Source organism: Lutjanus erythropterus, chromosome 19, assembly GCF_056507025.1.
Source record: "Lutjanus erythropterus isolate fLutEry1 chromosome 19, fLutEry1.hap2, whole genome shotgun sequence".
NCBI lineage: Eukaryota > Metazoa > Chordata > Actinopteri > Lutjaniformes > Lutjanidae > Lutjanus > Lutjanus erythropterus.
Window position 1 is genome coordinate 3,822,912 of NC_139335.1, and position 16,759 is coordinate 3,839,670.

The 16,759-nt window shown below is 40.2% G+C and overlaps 1 protein-coding gene across 1 annotated transcript in view; it reads left to right on the plus strand.

Annotated features, from left to right (window-relative positions):
* The first annotated feature begins 13,726 nt into the window (after positions 1–13,726).
* gsg1l (gsg1-like) overlaps positions 13,727–16,759 on the plus strand; it is a 31,704-nt gene continuing 28,671 nt past the window's right edge. The window contains exon 1 of the mRNA XM_084744309.1: positions 13,727–14,534. Coding sequence (XP_084600435.1) covers positions 14,198–14,534 — 337 coding nt within the window. The 5' untranslated portion in view covers positions 13,727–14,197. The remainder of the gene's footprint in view (positions 14,535–16,759) is intronic.

Consider the following 16,759-nt stretch of genomic DNA (forward strand, 5'->3'; position numbering starts at 1 on the left):
ATTTCTTATACATGATGACCAGTAGTTTGAGTCTGATTTCCTGCAAACAGCCGATGTTGGCATCTTTTAACCTGCAGTTTTTGTTGCATAGAAGCATGAAGTATTTTTTAATACATCAGTGCATCCATGCATGGATTTTCTTCCATTTATCTGGGGTTGGTTAGTTCTGGCAGCAGGCCACCTCCAGACTGATGGCTCTGAACTGTGGTGAGGAGCGCCCTGGTTTTCTTTAGCTTGGCTCCTAACTTAAAAGTTAAGTACTTTTGCTAAACAGAAAGTTGGAGATATTATGATGATCCCTGGTAACCGGATGTCTCCTAACAAGGTATAACCAACCGGCCTGATATGTGAACAGGTCTGTGTAGTCAAACTGTAGCACCTGCTACTGTTTTCATTTGATTTAATGAAGGTAAACACACCGCCAAACGTATCTGGTGGTTAATGTTTACAGACTTGTGTCTTTTCTGATGATCCTGGTTATTTCACCTACAGCCTCTAACTCTCTCATCATGTGGTTCGTTCAGCTCCTGGTGTCGTCACGTTGTAGTTGAAGACTCAGCACCGCAGCCGCTCTGTCACTTAATCCAACCACTATACTGAGGTCCAGAGGAGTAAACTGATTGTAAAAATGTCTGCATCGACACGCCGCACACCTCCGTCAGCAATCCATCCTGAGGGAATTTGCATAAATGTCATTTACTGGCCAAAATAAACAACTTACCTCTCCTCAGACGCCCCTCCTCCTCCATGCACCCATCCAGACACTTAATTGGAAAAACACAACCAGGAGGAATCTGCTGAGCGTGGAATTGATTCGCAGGTAATTTTCACTGCAAACTGCTTTTTTTTTTTGCGATGGCTGCTGAGAGTGAGGGAGGGTATCGAGTCAACGAGGTGACCAACAACAGTAAGGAGGGATTTAGATCATTTACTCAAGTAAAGGCAGCAATAGCACAGTGGTTCTGTACGAGAGCTGCATTCATAATGTACTACAATTAAAGTAGAGCAGTTTTAGCAGTGAAATGAACTCAACTTAAGAAGAGTGTGATGTGAAAAGCTGCAAAACTCGATGCCAATTAGATTCAGGTGTGATTTAGTGCATAAGTAAAATATGAGATCCTGCTACTTTACCTAAGCCTTTTTTGATGACACCTGTCCAATAATAATACAAATACTAACAATAATAATGGCCACGCTTCATACAGGTGTCTTTTGAAGTTTTATTTTCCCAATTTTGCTCATCAGACACTGAAAACATCAAATAAAAAACATAAAAAAACAAGCTTTCAGATATAAATCTCTTAGTTACTTTAAAGTCTCTAAAACAAGTGTCCAGTATTAGACAGGCCCAACCATGCGCTAGTGTCTGTTAATGGACAGGTCCCAACAACAACAGAAAATGTATTGTCTGTGCAAAAGCATTTCAACAAACATTACACACAGATATAAAACAAATCAAAGTACAAAATGACAAGTTACTGTGTGCACCTCTTAGACTGTGCAGAATACTGTTATTTTTGGGGCTGTATGTTTTTCCTCTGCAGCCATTTCGTCTCTCTCTGCAGCTGTATTGCTTCTGTCCATAATGCAACAGGTGTGCCCCTGACTAAACTCTGGTCATGTGACCTGTTACACTGTACATCGACATAGACCTTATATAAAGAGGAACACATTTTCAACCAAACAATATTTCTAAGGAGGTCATTTTGAGGTAATTTTTAAATCAACATTACCTGTTTAACATCTTATTTATTACACTTTGATCAAATTTTAATGACTGTATGAATGCAACAGAAAATATGAAAACAAACAATTCTATTACATTTCAATAAAAATGTCTCTCAGACAGTTACATCTTTTATTTTTCATTCTTTCTACGTCACTCCACTACATTTCAGAGGGAAAACTGTACTTTGTACTATACTACATTTAACAGTTTTAGTTACTTGTGAGTTGAATTGGAAATAACAAGTCTTTTAAATTGATTATGAAATGTTAGTATTGTTGTTAAACAATACTGAAAAAGTATTGATTCTTTGACACTTTTGACAACCTAACTAGTTACATGTAAGTAGTTACTTCACAGCAATGCTTGAAATCAGGTCATAATTTGCATACAATCTTTAGTTACGGCCAAAAAACATGTTTTGTTAGTTAGCCATGACCACCAGAATTTAATAAGTTCATTGTTCAGCCCAAGCGGACAAGGACAGGGAATTTCCCTCTAGAGATATGATATTCACAAGAATGGGATGACCTGGAAGTGTGATGCTTGTGGCTGCATGGAGCCAAAAAAAAAAAAAAAAGTCCTGCAAACAAAAAGTTCTTTTTTTTTTTCAAGGCTTATCTCTGGTGGGGATAATTATGTAAATGGGACTTATTATCTCCACCAGGTTTGGGTTGGTTTTGGTGAGGGAACACTGGGATGGCCATTTTTAAATGGATCCCATGATGTCTCACCTCAAGATATCTGAATGAAAATGAGTTCAGTCGGTACCCAAGAGGCTCCCCATTGCAGACGTGTCCACTTTATGCTAATCACATGCAGTTTTGGCGTCTCTAAGCAGTATTGTAATTGCATAAATTGGGTCTGACTGGAAAGCTGAGGCTCTTGTGGATTCAGTGGGCCCAGTTGTATTCATATGTGATCATGTTTGTCCCCACAGTAACCATTTTAATGTAGTGAGACCACTTTTTGAAAACTGAACATGGCAGTAGTTACTGGTTTAAATTAAATTCAGCTACTGGAGGGGATCCAGTCAGCTCTCTGGCAAAACATAGACACAACTTCCACTGCGACATGCAGGCTCCAACCTATGAACAGGCAGCATCAAGTGTAAATTATTTCTACAAAAATTTCCACATCCATTATACTGTTATATAGCTACCATAATAAAATGTTATAAATAAATATCAGTGTTTAAATTGGTTGGGTAACAGGGTAAACCAGCACCTTCATCTGACCTACATTCTGTTGGCACTGATTGTGTGTGCAGTGGTGTTGTCTGTGTGTGAGGTGGAGGGACTTCACTTTGCTGTGAGCCAATGGCAGTAAGGCAGGAGCTGGTCGAAGGCAGGTGTAATTGAGGTGCCTCACTCTCTGGGGTATTTGAGCCACATGCTGTAAACACTGCTGACTCTCACTCTCTTGTGTGTTTCAATCTGCAGGCCACTACTTTACATGCCGCAGCCCTAAGGCCACGGTGGGTTTCCGGAAGGCCGCAGCCCATGGCGACGGTGAGAAGTCGGCCATCATGTGACGTTTATGAGTGACAACTATAGAAGCTACCGACGTGCGGCAAAGCAGACCTTGGCCTGCTCTCCTGCTCCCCCCTTGTCGAGTAGAAAGATGACATTTCCCTGCTTTTTTAGAACTGAAGAACTGAACATTCCCCCTCCTCAAAGTTAGATTATTGCTGTATTGGCAGTGTGGATGTTATAAAGGGCATTGTCGGCAGAATTTGCTTAAAGAACCGGATCCTGAACTACCAGAGTATCTTATTAGGCAAGAGTTGGGTGACTTTGAAAAATGTGGTGCATCACAACTTATTGAGGCCCTGTCCATTAACATTGCAGCAAAGTGCACAGTTTGATGCCCCGAGACCCCTATATGCCTTGCCACCGACGTGAAGAGCCCCCATAGAGCACCCTGGGTTGTATATAAACGTGAGCTAAATCGCAGTAAATGTATTCTGTTTTCTCCACCTCTGTGTGTCGAAGGCTGCAGACGTTGAATGGTGGAAAAAGACCAACAGCCTGTAAACATTTATTTATCTGCAATGTTCCCGAAATAATCAGCTGTGCCTCTTGAGCATCGTGTTGGCCCGCAGTGTAAGAGTCTGGATTTAATTAAACACAAGTTCAAACAGGCAGAATGGATAAAGGAAATGACTTTTTATTCATTGTGCAAGATGTTAGGGGACTGTTGAAGCCCGAGCCGGGATGAGCTTCAAACATTTACAAGATTAAACTAAACAAAAGTCACATACAGTCTGTTGATTTGTCTCACACTGTCGATCCTGTTTTATTAAGCTAAAAGAGTTTAAGAACTTCAGAGACTGAGGTGATGAAGAGACACGTCCTCTCCCTCTGATGATTTATTGAGTCGTTGGCACACCGACAGTACAGATGCGCATGAATTTATAAAGAAAACTTCTCTTTTTTTTGTTTCAGACTACGGGGACGGCTGTTTGAACTCAAGAAAATGCACACTGAGAATCAAACTGTCACTAATCACAGCTGAGAGTCTGTTTAACGTGTTTCTACAGAGTGTTTTCAGATAATAACTGAGCTGTAAATGTGTTGAGCGAGAGAGTATATAAACTGTGTGAGGGTGGAGAGATTAAATGTATTTGTTTGTCCTGTGAGACGATGGAAAGGATGGAAACACTGCTGTTGCATCCAACATTTACATCTCAACAACAAACTGGAAATGCTCAGTATTATCGGCACGTCATCAGATTCAGCAGATAAATATCGTATCTGCATGAAACGCTGAGATTTCTGACTGCAATGTGGAGGCTTTTTAAAGTCGTTAAACTACTACGTTACTGTTTTAATGTATGAGAGTGTTCTTAATGTACTATCACTTAAAATGATGAGCGACATTTGCAAAATTCAGTTTCTCACAATTGTCTTGTCTTTGTCTCATGAGAAATAAATGAGATTCTTATTTTGAGCTCACTGAAGTCTCATCTGTTTCTCTTAAACCCCAGAAAACAAAAGAAACGCAGGAGATCTTTTGCTGAACTCATAGGTGTCTCAGAGTTTTCTCCTTGACGAGCGTATGGAGCAACAGGACTTAAAATTGACCACTGAGACAAATTTAAGACCTCATTTAAGACAATCGAGTTTTGTTTTAGAGCAAAGCTGATCATTAAAGACACATTCAAGCTCAATACAGTGAGACAGAAAAAAAGTAAGCTCTTCAGTTGGACTCCAGTTAGTCTTGTGTTGAGACAAAGCAAAGGCTGTTTCTCAAGAGCCAAATGGAAAATTGTCAAAGTTTCATATTGGTCTTAAATTGAGCTCGTTTCTGTCTAGAAGACACGGGCTGGATAAAGACGACAAAGACTGAAGAAGACCTGCAGTTGTCAAAACATGTTGGCATTATAAAATGATTTAGCCAGTGTAATAAAGGCTGTCTAACCTTTCCCTTCCTTGTGGCTACCATTTATTTTTTGGATTGCCTGTTTGATTAAGGATCTGAGTACTTCTTCACCACGGGTATTCAGTATGTGCAGCCTCAGTGTGTCGAGTCATGAAACCTGGTTTCAGTCACACAGAGTCACAAAGCTGAAGCGCTGACTTTGATTAAACACAACCTCCACTTCACTTCACAGGCTGCAGTCAATTTGAGCCAAGGTCGCTCTGAGCCGCTGACAGCACTCAAATATCAGCACTGTGTGTGCCTGCAGATGCCTCTGTGTGTGTGTGTGTGTGTCTGTGTGACAGGTGGAAATGTGACACCTGAGTTACAGACTCAGCTGCAGCGAGCGTCTTTCCTCACCTCTGACGCCTCCAGCAGGGCGTCCAGATGTTGATCACTTCCTGTTAGAGGTGTTAATCTGCGTTGGAGACGGGATGCATTTTTCCCGTGAGACCCATTCACCTCCATCCAAACCCTCACCTGCTGCCTGCACTCCTGTCTGTCTGTCTGTCTGTCTGTCTATGTCAGTGTGTCTGTGACACAGCATGGAACTTTTTCACTACAAGGGGAAACAGAAGTTTTTAATTATATTCTTAAAGCCTTAACACACCAACAGCGATGTGAATTTTGAATAATTTGGAGGCAAAATTTCAACATGCCTGACTATTCACATCGAGCGTGATGCGATTTTGCGAATACATTTTTCAGGACTTCAGGACTACTAGGACTAGTAGGTAATGAAACACTGTACCAGAGAGACAGATGGTGTTAATATCCTTTTTTTAAAAAAAATAAATAAATATTCCAAACAGTCGGCTCTACCTCAGCGCTGGCCCTGTTAAGTTCGAGTTGATTTAAAGCAGTGGGTGTTTTGAGTGATTTTCAACTCGAAATGTCAGTATTTAGAAATTTATTGAGAAATATTAACACCAGCATTAATGTGTTTGATCACAGTACAGTCAGATAATTTAGATTGCAGCTCAAAAACATATTTAAGTGTGCAGTACGTCTTTGAGTAAGGTTTTGAATGCAGGACTGCTCTCCAAAGTCAAATCAAGAATTGGTTTTCGGTACCGTAGCAAAGCATCCTTTATCCACTCTGAAAAGCACGTACTGGTTAAAATGACAGTCCTCCCCATCTGAGATTATGATAATATCAAGTACAGCTCTGCCTCCAAAAAATTCTGTTTGAGCAATTTCATTAACATCCCAAAAAGTCTGCACCTCCTTCGACTGTTTCTCATTCCAGTTCACTGCTCCTAATGACTGGAACAAGTTGCAAAAGAAGCTAAAAACCCCATGCCTTCAATCTGTTACCCACGTTTAGTAGCTTATTACAGATGTAGCCAGGTAGACAAAGGGTACAGAGTGTTTTTAAAGTATTTAAATAGTGTTATATGATCACCCTGTGAAATTACTGCAGTTAAAGGTATTTCTTTCTGTGAAATAACTCTGTCACTTTAAGAGCTGTGCAAGTTTGTGCGAGAGTGCTGAGTGCTTGTTAAGGTGCTTGAGACACAGCAGAAGCTGTACCAGGAAAAACCAAGTGACTGCTGATGCATGTTTTTTCTTTATGTCGAGGAAAATACCCCATAAACATTGACAAAACACAAAAATAGTTACTAGCACCAGCAGATGAGAGCGTAATGAAGTTGTCAGACTGAGGATGATGACTGATGATTTTGCATTCTTGCCCATTGCAGTAGATTTGTAAAACGTGTTGGCTGTGCAATATCTCCACCACGCTGAGGGAAAGACTGAACTGCAGATTGGTGCAAGTGGTGATAAAGCACACTTGTGAACAGGATCTTATGTTACTGGTATAAGCTGATTCTTTTGATAGTTGCCTAGTACTGTCTAGTACTGTCTAGTATTGCCTGGTTGCCTGGTTCTCAGTTGACTTATCTGTTTAAATAAAGGTAAAATAAAATAAATGAATAAAATTTACTTTTCACAATGTGGTGTTTGTACAAAGGAAATAATCAGAATACTTCTTGTACCAGTGGATAATTGATAAGATATTTACATAACATGTAAATTTGACTTTCTATCAGAAAAAATAAAGATTTGTATTTTTCTGATATTGATTTTTTTTTATCTTATTATTTATTGAACAGAGTATGTCTGGTCTGGATTCACGTCATCGCCTTTTTCTTCACAGGTTAAAATGTCAAAGGTTCTGTTATACCATGGGGCATCTGTGGACAACTATCCACACTTATATAACATTATATTTATTTCTGGTTTGACCTCAGGCTTTTGCCTGGTCAAAATGATAAAATAACTCACCATGTCTCTGAAACATGAAACATGGTGCAAACTTTCAGGCATCTTTATCTCACTGTGTGAATGTATGTGATAAAAATGTCAAGTTTAATTTGGCTAAGAGACCATATTCTGTGGTGTGTGTGTGTGTGTGTGTGTTTAATCTGGAGAGTGGAGTCATTTTCCCCTCTAATGAGTGTGTGTGTATAAACTGAGTCCTAATAGGATCAGTAGAGTCCTATAACAGCCCACAGTACACACTGAGGAACAGCTGGAGGGAATTCACTCTCTCCCTCTACCTCTCTCTGTCACACACACACACACACACACACACACACACACACACACACACACACACGCACGCACGCACACTATGAGAGGGATAATGTAGCTGAAAGAGATCAACGCATTACAACTACAGAAAATCTACACAAATAGCAAAAATATCACATCTTGCCCGCTTTTTTCTTAAAATTTGTCAGTAGCTTGTCTTAAGTCTCCCTAAGCTAGGATGCCAAATCCAAAAAACTAAAAGGCTCAGAGGAAAATAGAGATTTTTAAATTGTATCTTTGGCTCTGTTGCGAGTAAAGGTTGTAGACCCCTGAGTCTGAAAGATTGTGTGAAGGGTAGATGTGTTGTTACACCACACACACAATATACATACAAGATATACAGGTATTAATAATAATAATACAAACACCACAGTCTACGGTGACAGAATTGTATTGCAGAATTACAAAAAATTAATAAAGGATACTCCACTAAAAACATGATTCTACTTGTTTTCACTTTATTGGTGAATGCAGGCTTTGTGTTTCTTGGCTCCAAATAGGAATAAAATTGAGGTATAAGCTTGTTTGTGTCTTGGGAAGAAAAGCTGCTCCGTAATGTAGTTTTAGGTTAGTAAATGTAATGTGATTCATTACCAGAGTTAGACCAGGGCTGTGTTAGGCATCTTAACAGCATTTATTTGGCAGAAAACCCAAAGTACATAAATATAAGTGCAATACCACAGGGCATGTCTATCAACTGTATTAACATACAGCAGCAACACATACCGGCATTGGGTCACACAGCAGAGACGGCTGCAGTGTAACAACAAAACCAGCTGAGTTTGTATTGCAGGATAAAGTTCCCACAAAGCTTTAAATAAGGCTTTTCACCATAACATCACCCCAGTCGTACTAACTACAGCCAAGCAACACGCTGACGGAAAATACAACAGATGACCCTGTAAAGAAAACACTTAAGCAGCATCAAAGTATCTAAACTTATAGCGTCCAAGTTTGAAGTCGACAGATTCTTGTGCTTCAGGTTTGAAGCAAAGCCTAAATTTGTGCTGGCCCTCATCAAGAAAGCAGCCCAAAGTAAAATGGTAAACTCATCATAGACATAAGACTTTTACAGTCATTGTGTGGACATCTCCATCAAAATTAAAGTTAAGGCCTGTCTGCACCAGGGATAGGATTATCAGGATCGGGATATTAGCAGAAGCATTTTTCATATCCCAACTATGACACTCAGTGAATGATGGAATATTGCAAGAATTGCCAGAGAATCCGAATCCGAAATAAAGATAGAGATACAGACCCCAGCTGTTAGTGTTTCTCCACAGATCAGCCTGCAGGCACATTCATTAAAACACAAGGAAAACAAGTACCCCTTAAATTTTTTCTCACACACACACACACACACACACACACAAAAACACAAATAATTCATCCTTCACATCTTACCAATGAATGCTGACAGAATAGCAGCCTTCATGTGTAGGTTTATACTGTGTTTTTAGCCTTGAGTTTGGCTGCACTATGTGGAATAAGAATCCAAGAGCCCACTGTTCCAGGATTTAACCTGTTTAGATGTGCTCTGAGCATCAATCAGCTGAGCTGAGAGCGCACTGGATGCACTGTTTGCTGAGCGCACTGCTGATAATAGTGTTAATAGTTTCAATAGTGGGTTTTATTTTATTGATTATGCTGCATTTCTTGTATGAAAGGTGCTATACAAATAATGTTCATTCGTCTTCTTACTCTTTTTCTTATCATTCTTCTTCTTATTATTATGGCACACATGGTGTAAATAATCCAGCGTCTCATAAAACATACTGTATGCTGTTAAATCATTTCTGTTCTCACTTTATCTCCCTCCACCTCCTCCATGACATTTGTGTATAAAATGACAAATGACACACCGTCTCTGCATAACTCAGGACAGACTAAATGGCAAGAAAGCAAAAAAAATCACTGCAAGACTTTGGTTTGTTATTCATACATCATTCGTTCTTTACCTGTGATTATATCATAGATTCACAGATATCATAAAACACAAAGCAATGAACATTATCACGTTTTTAATCCAGCAAAGTTCTTATCTGGTCCTCAGGTTTAGCGAGCTCCAAATGCAGGTTTTAGGTGGCGTTTTCCTTTAAGTCTGACTCTGAACTACATGTCAGTGTGCAGGGAAATGGCAGCAACAAACATAACTCGCCTGATGAGTCCGTCAGGCTGAAAATCTGCCCCTTTTTCATGAACTTTATCTTACATTAGTTACACTCCATTCAAACATTATCTGTAACCTGCAGAGGACAGAAAAAACTACAAACAGTAATAAACTGAAAAAGAAGGATCTTGATAATGTTTAAGTAAATCCTGCACTCAGCAAAAGATTCTGCGCAAAACCCAGAAGGTGAAACAAAGCCTGAACAATAAACGTTTGTTGCTCCTGACATCTAAAATACTGAGAGGGTACTTGGAGAAAGGTTTGCAGTGGTGTAGCACGGGTGTGTTGCTGTTGTTGCCTGGGGTGTATCGTGTTACCGGCTGCTGCTGCAGTGAGCTGTGTTAACTCGGACGTCGTGATCTACTGGCTGGTGCCGGGATTTAATTCAGACGGCAAACAAAGCTGGGGCGAACCCACAGATGGTCCCATATATCCAGTGGGAAATCTTGTCAGGGGCATCTATCCAACAACACTGCACAAAATATGTGTGTGTGTGCGTGTGTGTGTGTGTGTGTGCAGGTGTGTGTATTTGTGTGTGTTTTCAAGCCAAAAAGGGGATTCAGTCGTCACACAGACAAAGTGATTCACAGCTCTATTTCAGGAGCTAACATGCTAACAAATTATCCTCTGATGTAAAAGTAGAAACCAACCGAATGTTTTTATTCTCAATATGTTTGTTTAAAGCATCAAATATTTATATTAATACAATGGGAACCACTTAACGATCAGCTGCTTAAATGGATCAGGTATTGTTACAAAAAAGTGCATCATTCCATACAAAATCATTAATGCAACCATTAATGTTCACACAACCGCTGCTGAGAGGCACGTCATCAGCACCTGGACTGAAGATCTGGCTGAGTTTATATAGCTGCCGCTCCCCCAGCTGAATCCCAGGAATTGGTGGAGCTGACTGGGATTGCACCAATCAGAAGGCAGGAAGCATGGACAGGAGAGGGAAGGTGGGGGAAGCCAGTTAACATAATCGTCAACACTACATGCAAAAGGTTAGACAGAGAAGGGGGCACAGCGGCAGGTGTGAAGGATGACGCGGATGAGGGCGCAAAATGTTATACTTTAGGTGCAATGCGTGCTTTTGCACCCTGAACCAGACTGGTGCAGGGCACTGCTTCAGTCTGAGATGTTGTTCTAACTCGAGACAACATGTGAGGAGGTCATGTTAATGTTGGGGGAACTTTACAGATCTCTGGCAGTTTTCGTGACATTGCAGTAGGTGCTTCACCATTTGTTGTCTGGCAATCTGCACTCCATTGACTGAACTCTTCAAATTACTTCTCATTATATATATATATATATTTCTTGCTTTTCTTTATGCTTTATCCTTTAAAGCAGCCATTGCTAAACTCAAGAAAGCCAAGGCCCAATTTGAAATAAGAAAATCTTCTAAGGCACACAAACCTTTAATCGCAACTCTGATGAACACAAAACTAATTGGACCAACAATGAAATATAAGATATGTCTCCATGTTAATATATGACAGGTCACCAACTACAGAGTAACACCTGTTAAACAAAGTCAGATAAAGCATGTATTTTTTTATACATCTGTTTTAAATGTTTTGGGGTTTTTTTGTGTGTGTGTGTTCATGTGGCTGCAACTTTTGTGTCTCACTCTTTGTGCAGCACCTTGTGCATCCACCTGGAATGAAATGAGCTGTATAACTAAAGTTCAGACAGATATCCAGCGTATTTTGCATGTGTGTTTAAATTGCCTGAGGAAAAATGGACTAAAATGCTCCCAAAAAATCTGACTCAGAGAATAAATGAGCTCTGTGTGTATAAGATGTGTCTTTTCCCAACAGTCGCAGTCTGGACTCCAGTGTTTAAACTGGTGTTACTAAACTCCTGACTGGAGTCATTAAATATCCTCTGTCTTAATATTTTAACTGTTGAGAGTTAGACTGCAGATAAATCAAACAGCATTATCACACATTCATCAATGCACCGTTTTCTGCTCGTTTATTGACTCCCCTGGAGTACTTTGTCACTCTGAATCAGACCAAGCTGACATACATCACATATACAGCATATCACATATACAACACACACACACACACACACACACACACACACACACACAGGCAGGCTGTATTGATCTGGAGGTGGGAGCCATAAAATGGGAGGTGATGGATCGGTGCGGTGCGGTGGGCGGCTCGGCCTTGTCGCTGGTGATTTTTTTTCTGCCTGGAGATGTGAGCTCTGCGCTGGCCGATCGATAAGAGGGCCGGACACTTTCTGCATATTCATCGAGCGCATCACACCTGCAAAAACAAATAACACAGAGGTGTTTTCTTCCATTTTAACTGACATATCAAGGCTGTCATTGTGGACAGGGGGTTTCCCTAATAACTACGGTTGTCATCTTCATTCTGTGAGAGATTTGTCGGCATTTAATTGATGGATCTGAGCACAAACTTTGCACAATAGCGTTTGTCCCTGAAAGGCTGGATTGATACAGTATATTAAACATTCATAAAACAAGACATAAAGTCCTGCTAGTGTCCAGCAGAGGCTGAAAATCTTTATCACACCCAGAAAACAAAGCTGTATATCTCTTGTACTGTGCATTGTGTCCTAATAGCAATGTGCCAAATAAAAAGAGCAGCCAATCCCTCCCCGTGTTACTTTAACAACTGTTGTGTTGAAGATGACATGTTTTGAGGGTATTAAAGATGTCAACTGAAATATCACCACAAAAAATGTTTGCTTTTTCCTCCACCAAAGTGGTTTTGTCAGTGTGTTGTTAGTTAGCAGGTGCAAACTGGGTTAGAGCTGCAATATTGGTCAATTATCAAATTAATTGTCCACTATTTTGATAATCGATTAATCAGTCAAAGTATTTTTTAAGAAAAAAGTCAAAATTCTCTGATTTCAGCTTCTTAAATGTGAATATTTTTTGATTTCTTTACTCTTCTATGAGAGAGAGAACTGAAGATCTTTGGATTGTGAGCAAAACAAGACAGGAAACATCCACAATTTTCAAAATTTTTCTAGCTCAAACAACTATTAACTGATTAATCAAGGAAATAATCGACTGATTAATCGACTAGTTGCAACCCGACAGAATACACTGAATAGCTGTGGTGCAGAACCAGGAATTATTTGAATGATTGTTGGCAGAACTATAAAGCAGTCTTCTCGAAGGGGAATACAAGTTGTAATTAATGACATTATTATTCTTAATAAATAATTAAAGATGCAATATGTACGAATCTGAAACAATTTACACATATCAAGGCTCAACATTAACTGTTGTCTGCTTGCTCTGGACAAATAAACTTGAAAAACATGAAAACATGACATCTTTATCTATTTTAGCATTTCAGAGCAGAGAAAACTGCTATTTCCTCATGATTTTAGACCTAATTTAATCATTCAAATTTGGCTGTATGGTTAATAACATGTTTCCCTGTTGTGACAAACTCAGAATTCACACTGATTGTTGCCTTACAAGACCTTTAAAGATGGCGATATGGATGATATTTTCACTTTGCAACGATCATATTGAATCATTCAACACTGAATCAATGTATTGATCCAGACTGATGTATTACACCCCTAGTTTTTTTTTTTTGTTTTAACTATAAGATGTCCCATTTTGCCAGAAGTGCCTGAAAAAGTGTTCCAGGGGCATATTGAGTTTGAGAAGGACCTCATCAATTCTGTGTTTAATTATTTATTTTTTCTCCTGTGCATTGAATTAACTGTATCAGGTAACTGATATGTTGGGATGATTCAGTAAATTGTTCCACAATTCAAATGTTCATAAATTGTCCCATTTTAACACTCACATTACTAGTTGTGTTGTAGTAGTTGTTGTAGCAGCTCTTTGCGCGCCTTCAGATATTTTTAAATTTTATTTTAATAAGACCAGTCCGGTCACGGTGATGACGCACAAGAGACAGAGAGGGAGAGAGAGTGAGACTGAGAGAGGATCACATGTCTTCAGTGGTCCCGCAGCTCTCTGACAGTCAACAGTCTCCTCTCAGTCTGCTTTCGGTGAGGCTGGACGCTGCTGGACGCTGCTGGACGCGGTCCTGATGTGATGCTGAAGTCGATGGAAGACGATATCGATCATTTACAGTTTCCTCTCGTGCCTCGGGGGTTCGGGACCACCTGTCTCCTGTCTCCTCTCTGAGGACAAACTAACAAAAAGAGGAGAAAAGACCCCGAGAGACGCGCGTAATTTCTCTGTGCGTCTTTTCCGCGCCATGCCTCTCCTCCTCCACCTCCTGCTCCTCATCTGAGCGCCTCCTTGGATGAACTTTCCGGCCGCTTGCCGGGACGCGGTCGCTCGCACTGACATCATGAAAACGACGAGGAAATGTCGCGCGCTGTTGTCCGTGGGTCTGAACCTGGTGGCCCTCTTCTTCTCCACCACCGCCTTCATCACCACGTACTGGTGCGAGGGCACCCAGCGCGTCCCCAAGCCCAACTGCAGCAAGCAGCGGCGCCACAACTGCATCGACTACGGCGTGAACGAGACGGACCAGAACAAGGTGCACTACAGCTGGGAGACCGGGGACGACCGCTTCCTCTTTCGTCGCTTCCACACCGGCATCTGGTACTCCTGCGAGGAGAACATCCATGAGGCAGGTGGGCACATCAGTCCAGTGGTGTTTACCTTAAAACTGATCCTCTAGCTAAGGGCAGCAAAGATACAACAAGTGGTTCCAAAAAGAAAGATCCCTCAGTGGATTCAGGAGCAGAGCTGGCTCCAGAAATCAGTGATTTACTTTGAGCATGTCAGCAGTTGCTGTTGTTGTCCGCAGAAGTTTGGTTTTGTTTATCACCTCCTGCATAAATGAACAAAACAGGTCAGTCATGACATTTTTACGCACGAACAAAAGACGCATGTTTGTGCGTAAAATCAATACATAATAATGGTTATTTCAGTCTGTGTTTAAACCAAAGTGTTCTTTATTTTGTTGTGTTTTAACGTTTGTTCAACGTATTCAGGAGATTTATGAAGGTTGTTTTGATGCGTTTAAGGATCACCGAACACTGTGTATACTGAACTGAGCCCAGACTGTCCTTAGAGCACCTGGCTGTAATTGTTGTTTTGCAAGATATCATAAACCAGCAGCAATAATATTTACTGTAATCATGATACAGATCACAAACAGAATTGAATCAGGAATTGAGTGCCAGGCACGTGCACAGATAGACCTCAGGTGGTGCACCTGGTCTTTTGCCCCAAGTGCCCTCTTTGCTATTTTGGCCCATGTCATCAATTCTGAAATAAAAGTGTGTTGTAATCTCTGAGAATTAAGATAAGATAAACTCCGATCCCACACTTTAGTGCTGTGAGTGTTTCTGTTATTTTGTCCACCTCAGAGGGTGAAAATGAGCAACAAACAGGATCTGTTGCTTCTGTTCTGCAACCAGAGAGAGTGAGAGTGACGGTGAATGAGCAAGAACTGTCTGTGTGTGTTCATGTGTGTGTGTGTGTGTGTGTGTGTGTGTGTGTGTGTGTGTGTGTGAGGACACGTTTGGCAGTGTATGAGAGTAAATAAACAGCTTAGAGAGACAGACAGAGATAAAGAAAATAAGAAACTGTGTGTCTGTTAAGGTTGGGTAATGGGCTGAATCCATCATTGCTGGTTGTTTTTTGGGGGTGATATTTGTTATTTTAGTTTACTAATGTAATGGTTGGCAGAGTCACAGTCGCTGCTCCGCAATGTGCTCTTATCCAGCAGCACAGTACACACCCACTCAGCCAGAGCCGAGTGCTCTGAGCTGGGTGAAAACAGACTGTAGAACCAGACTCTTTAAATATCTAACGTTGTAAATTAAGAATTTATTTCAACCAAACCAGTCATTGTTGGGTCATTGACCAATAAAGACAGTTTTGGAGAGTTTTGCATGTTTTTATGTCAAGTTTGAGTGATGTCTTAAGCTTAAGCTTGTCTCAGTTTAGTAAAAGAGAGACTTGAATCAGAAGCAGTACAGTTGTATTTTTCTGTTTAATAAGGAAAATAAGTGTGAGACTATTTCAGTTTGTGACACTTTGTGAGCTCATTTTGTTTACTGGATGCAGTGAACATACGTAATGTACGTGATGTAGATCTCCCAGGTGACACTCAGGATGACGGGAGGAGGTGGGGATGGGTATCGATTTGGATTTCACAAATCGATTCAAGGTCTCAGTTTGATTCAATACACTGTTCAGTTCAATTTGATATCGATTCAATACTAATTTTGCTTGGATCGAAAGAGATTCCCAGAGAACTAATGCTGTATGCTAGTTTTCCACTAATATTCAGAATATGGTGAATACACTCATTCTGATTGGTCAGTTACAACTTTAAAAGGTTTGTTATTTCTGTATAACAGACTGTTGCTATGAAGAACAGACCACTGTTCTGATCATAGACTCTGGAAGAACAATAAAATCATTAAATCACTAAAATCATTTTGAAATGAATGTTATAATAATAATATGCCAAATTATTGATTTTCTTGGTAAATAACCATGCAACAAGCATGATAATGCACAGTGAGCAGGTCATTATATTAAAATATAGACAAAGGAATAATCACTGTACATTACACCATACTTAATGTTAACTAATAAGGAAAGAATAAAAATAAAGTTAAAGTCATTATGTAGTATTATCCTTTAAATCTGGAAGGATGGACAGATGGACTGATGGATATTTTTGGTGTGTTTACTCTTCTCTCCTTGGTGTCGTGTGTGAACTCTACAGAAAAGCCCACCAGGAGAAAATATGGTGGATTTCCTGCTGAACTCAATGTTTTATTCAGCTGTTTTCCTCCTTTTGGAACAAATTTAAAATATATGATGGTGGTTGGCTGGA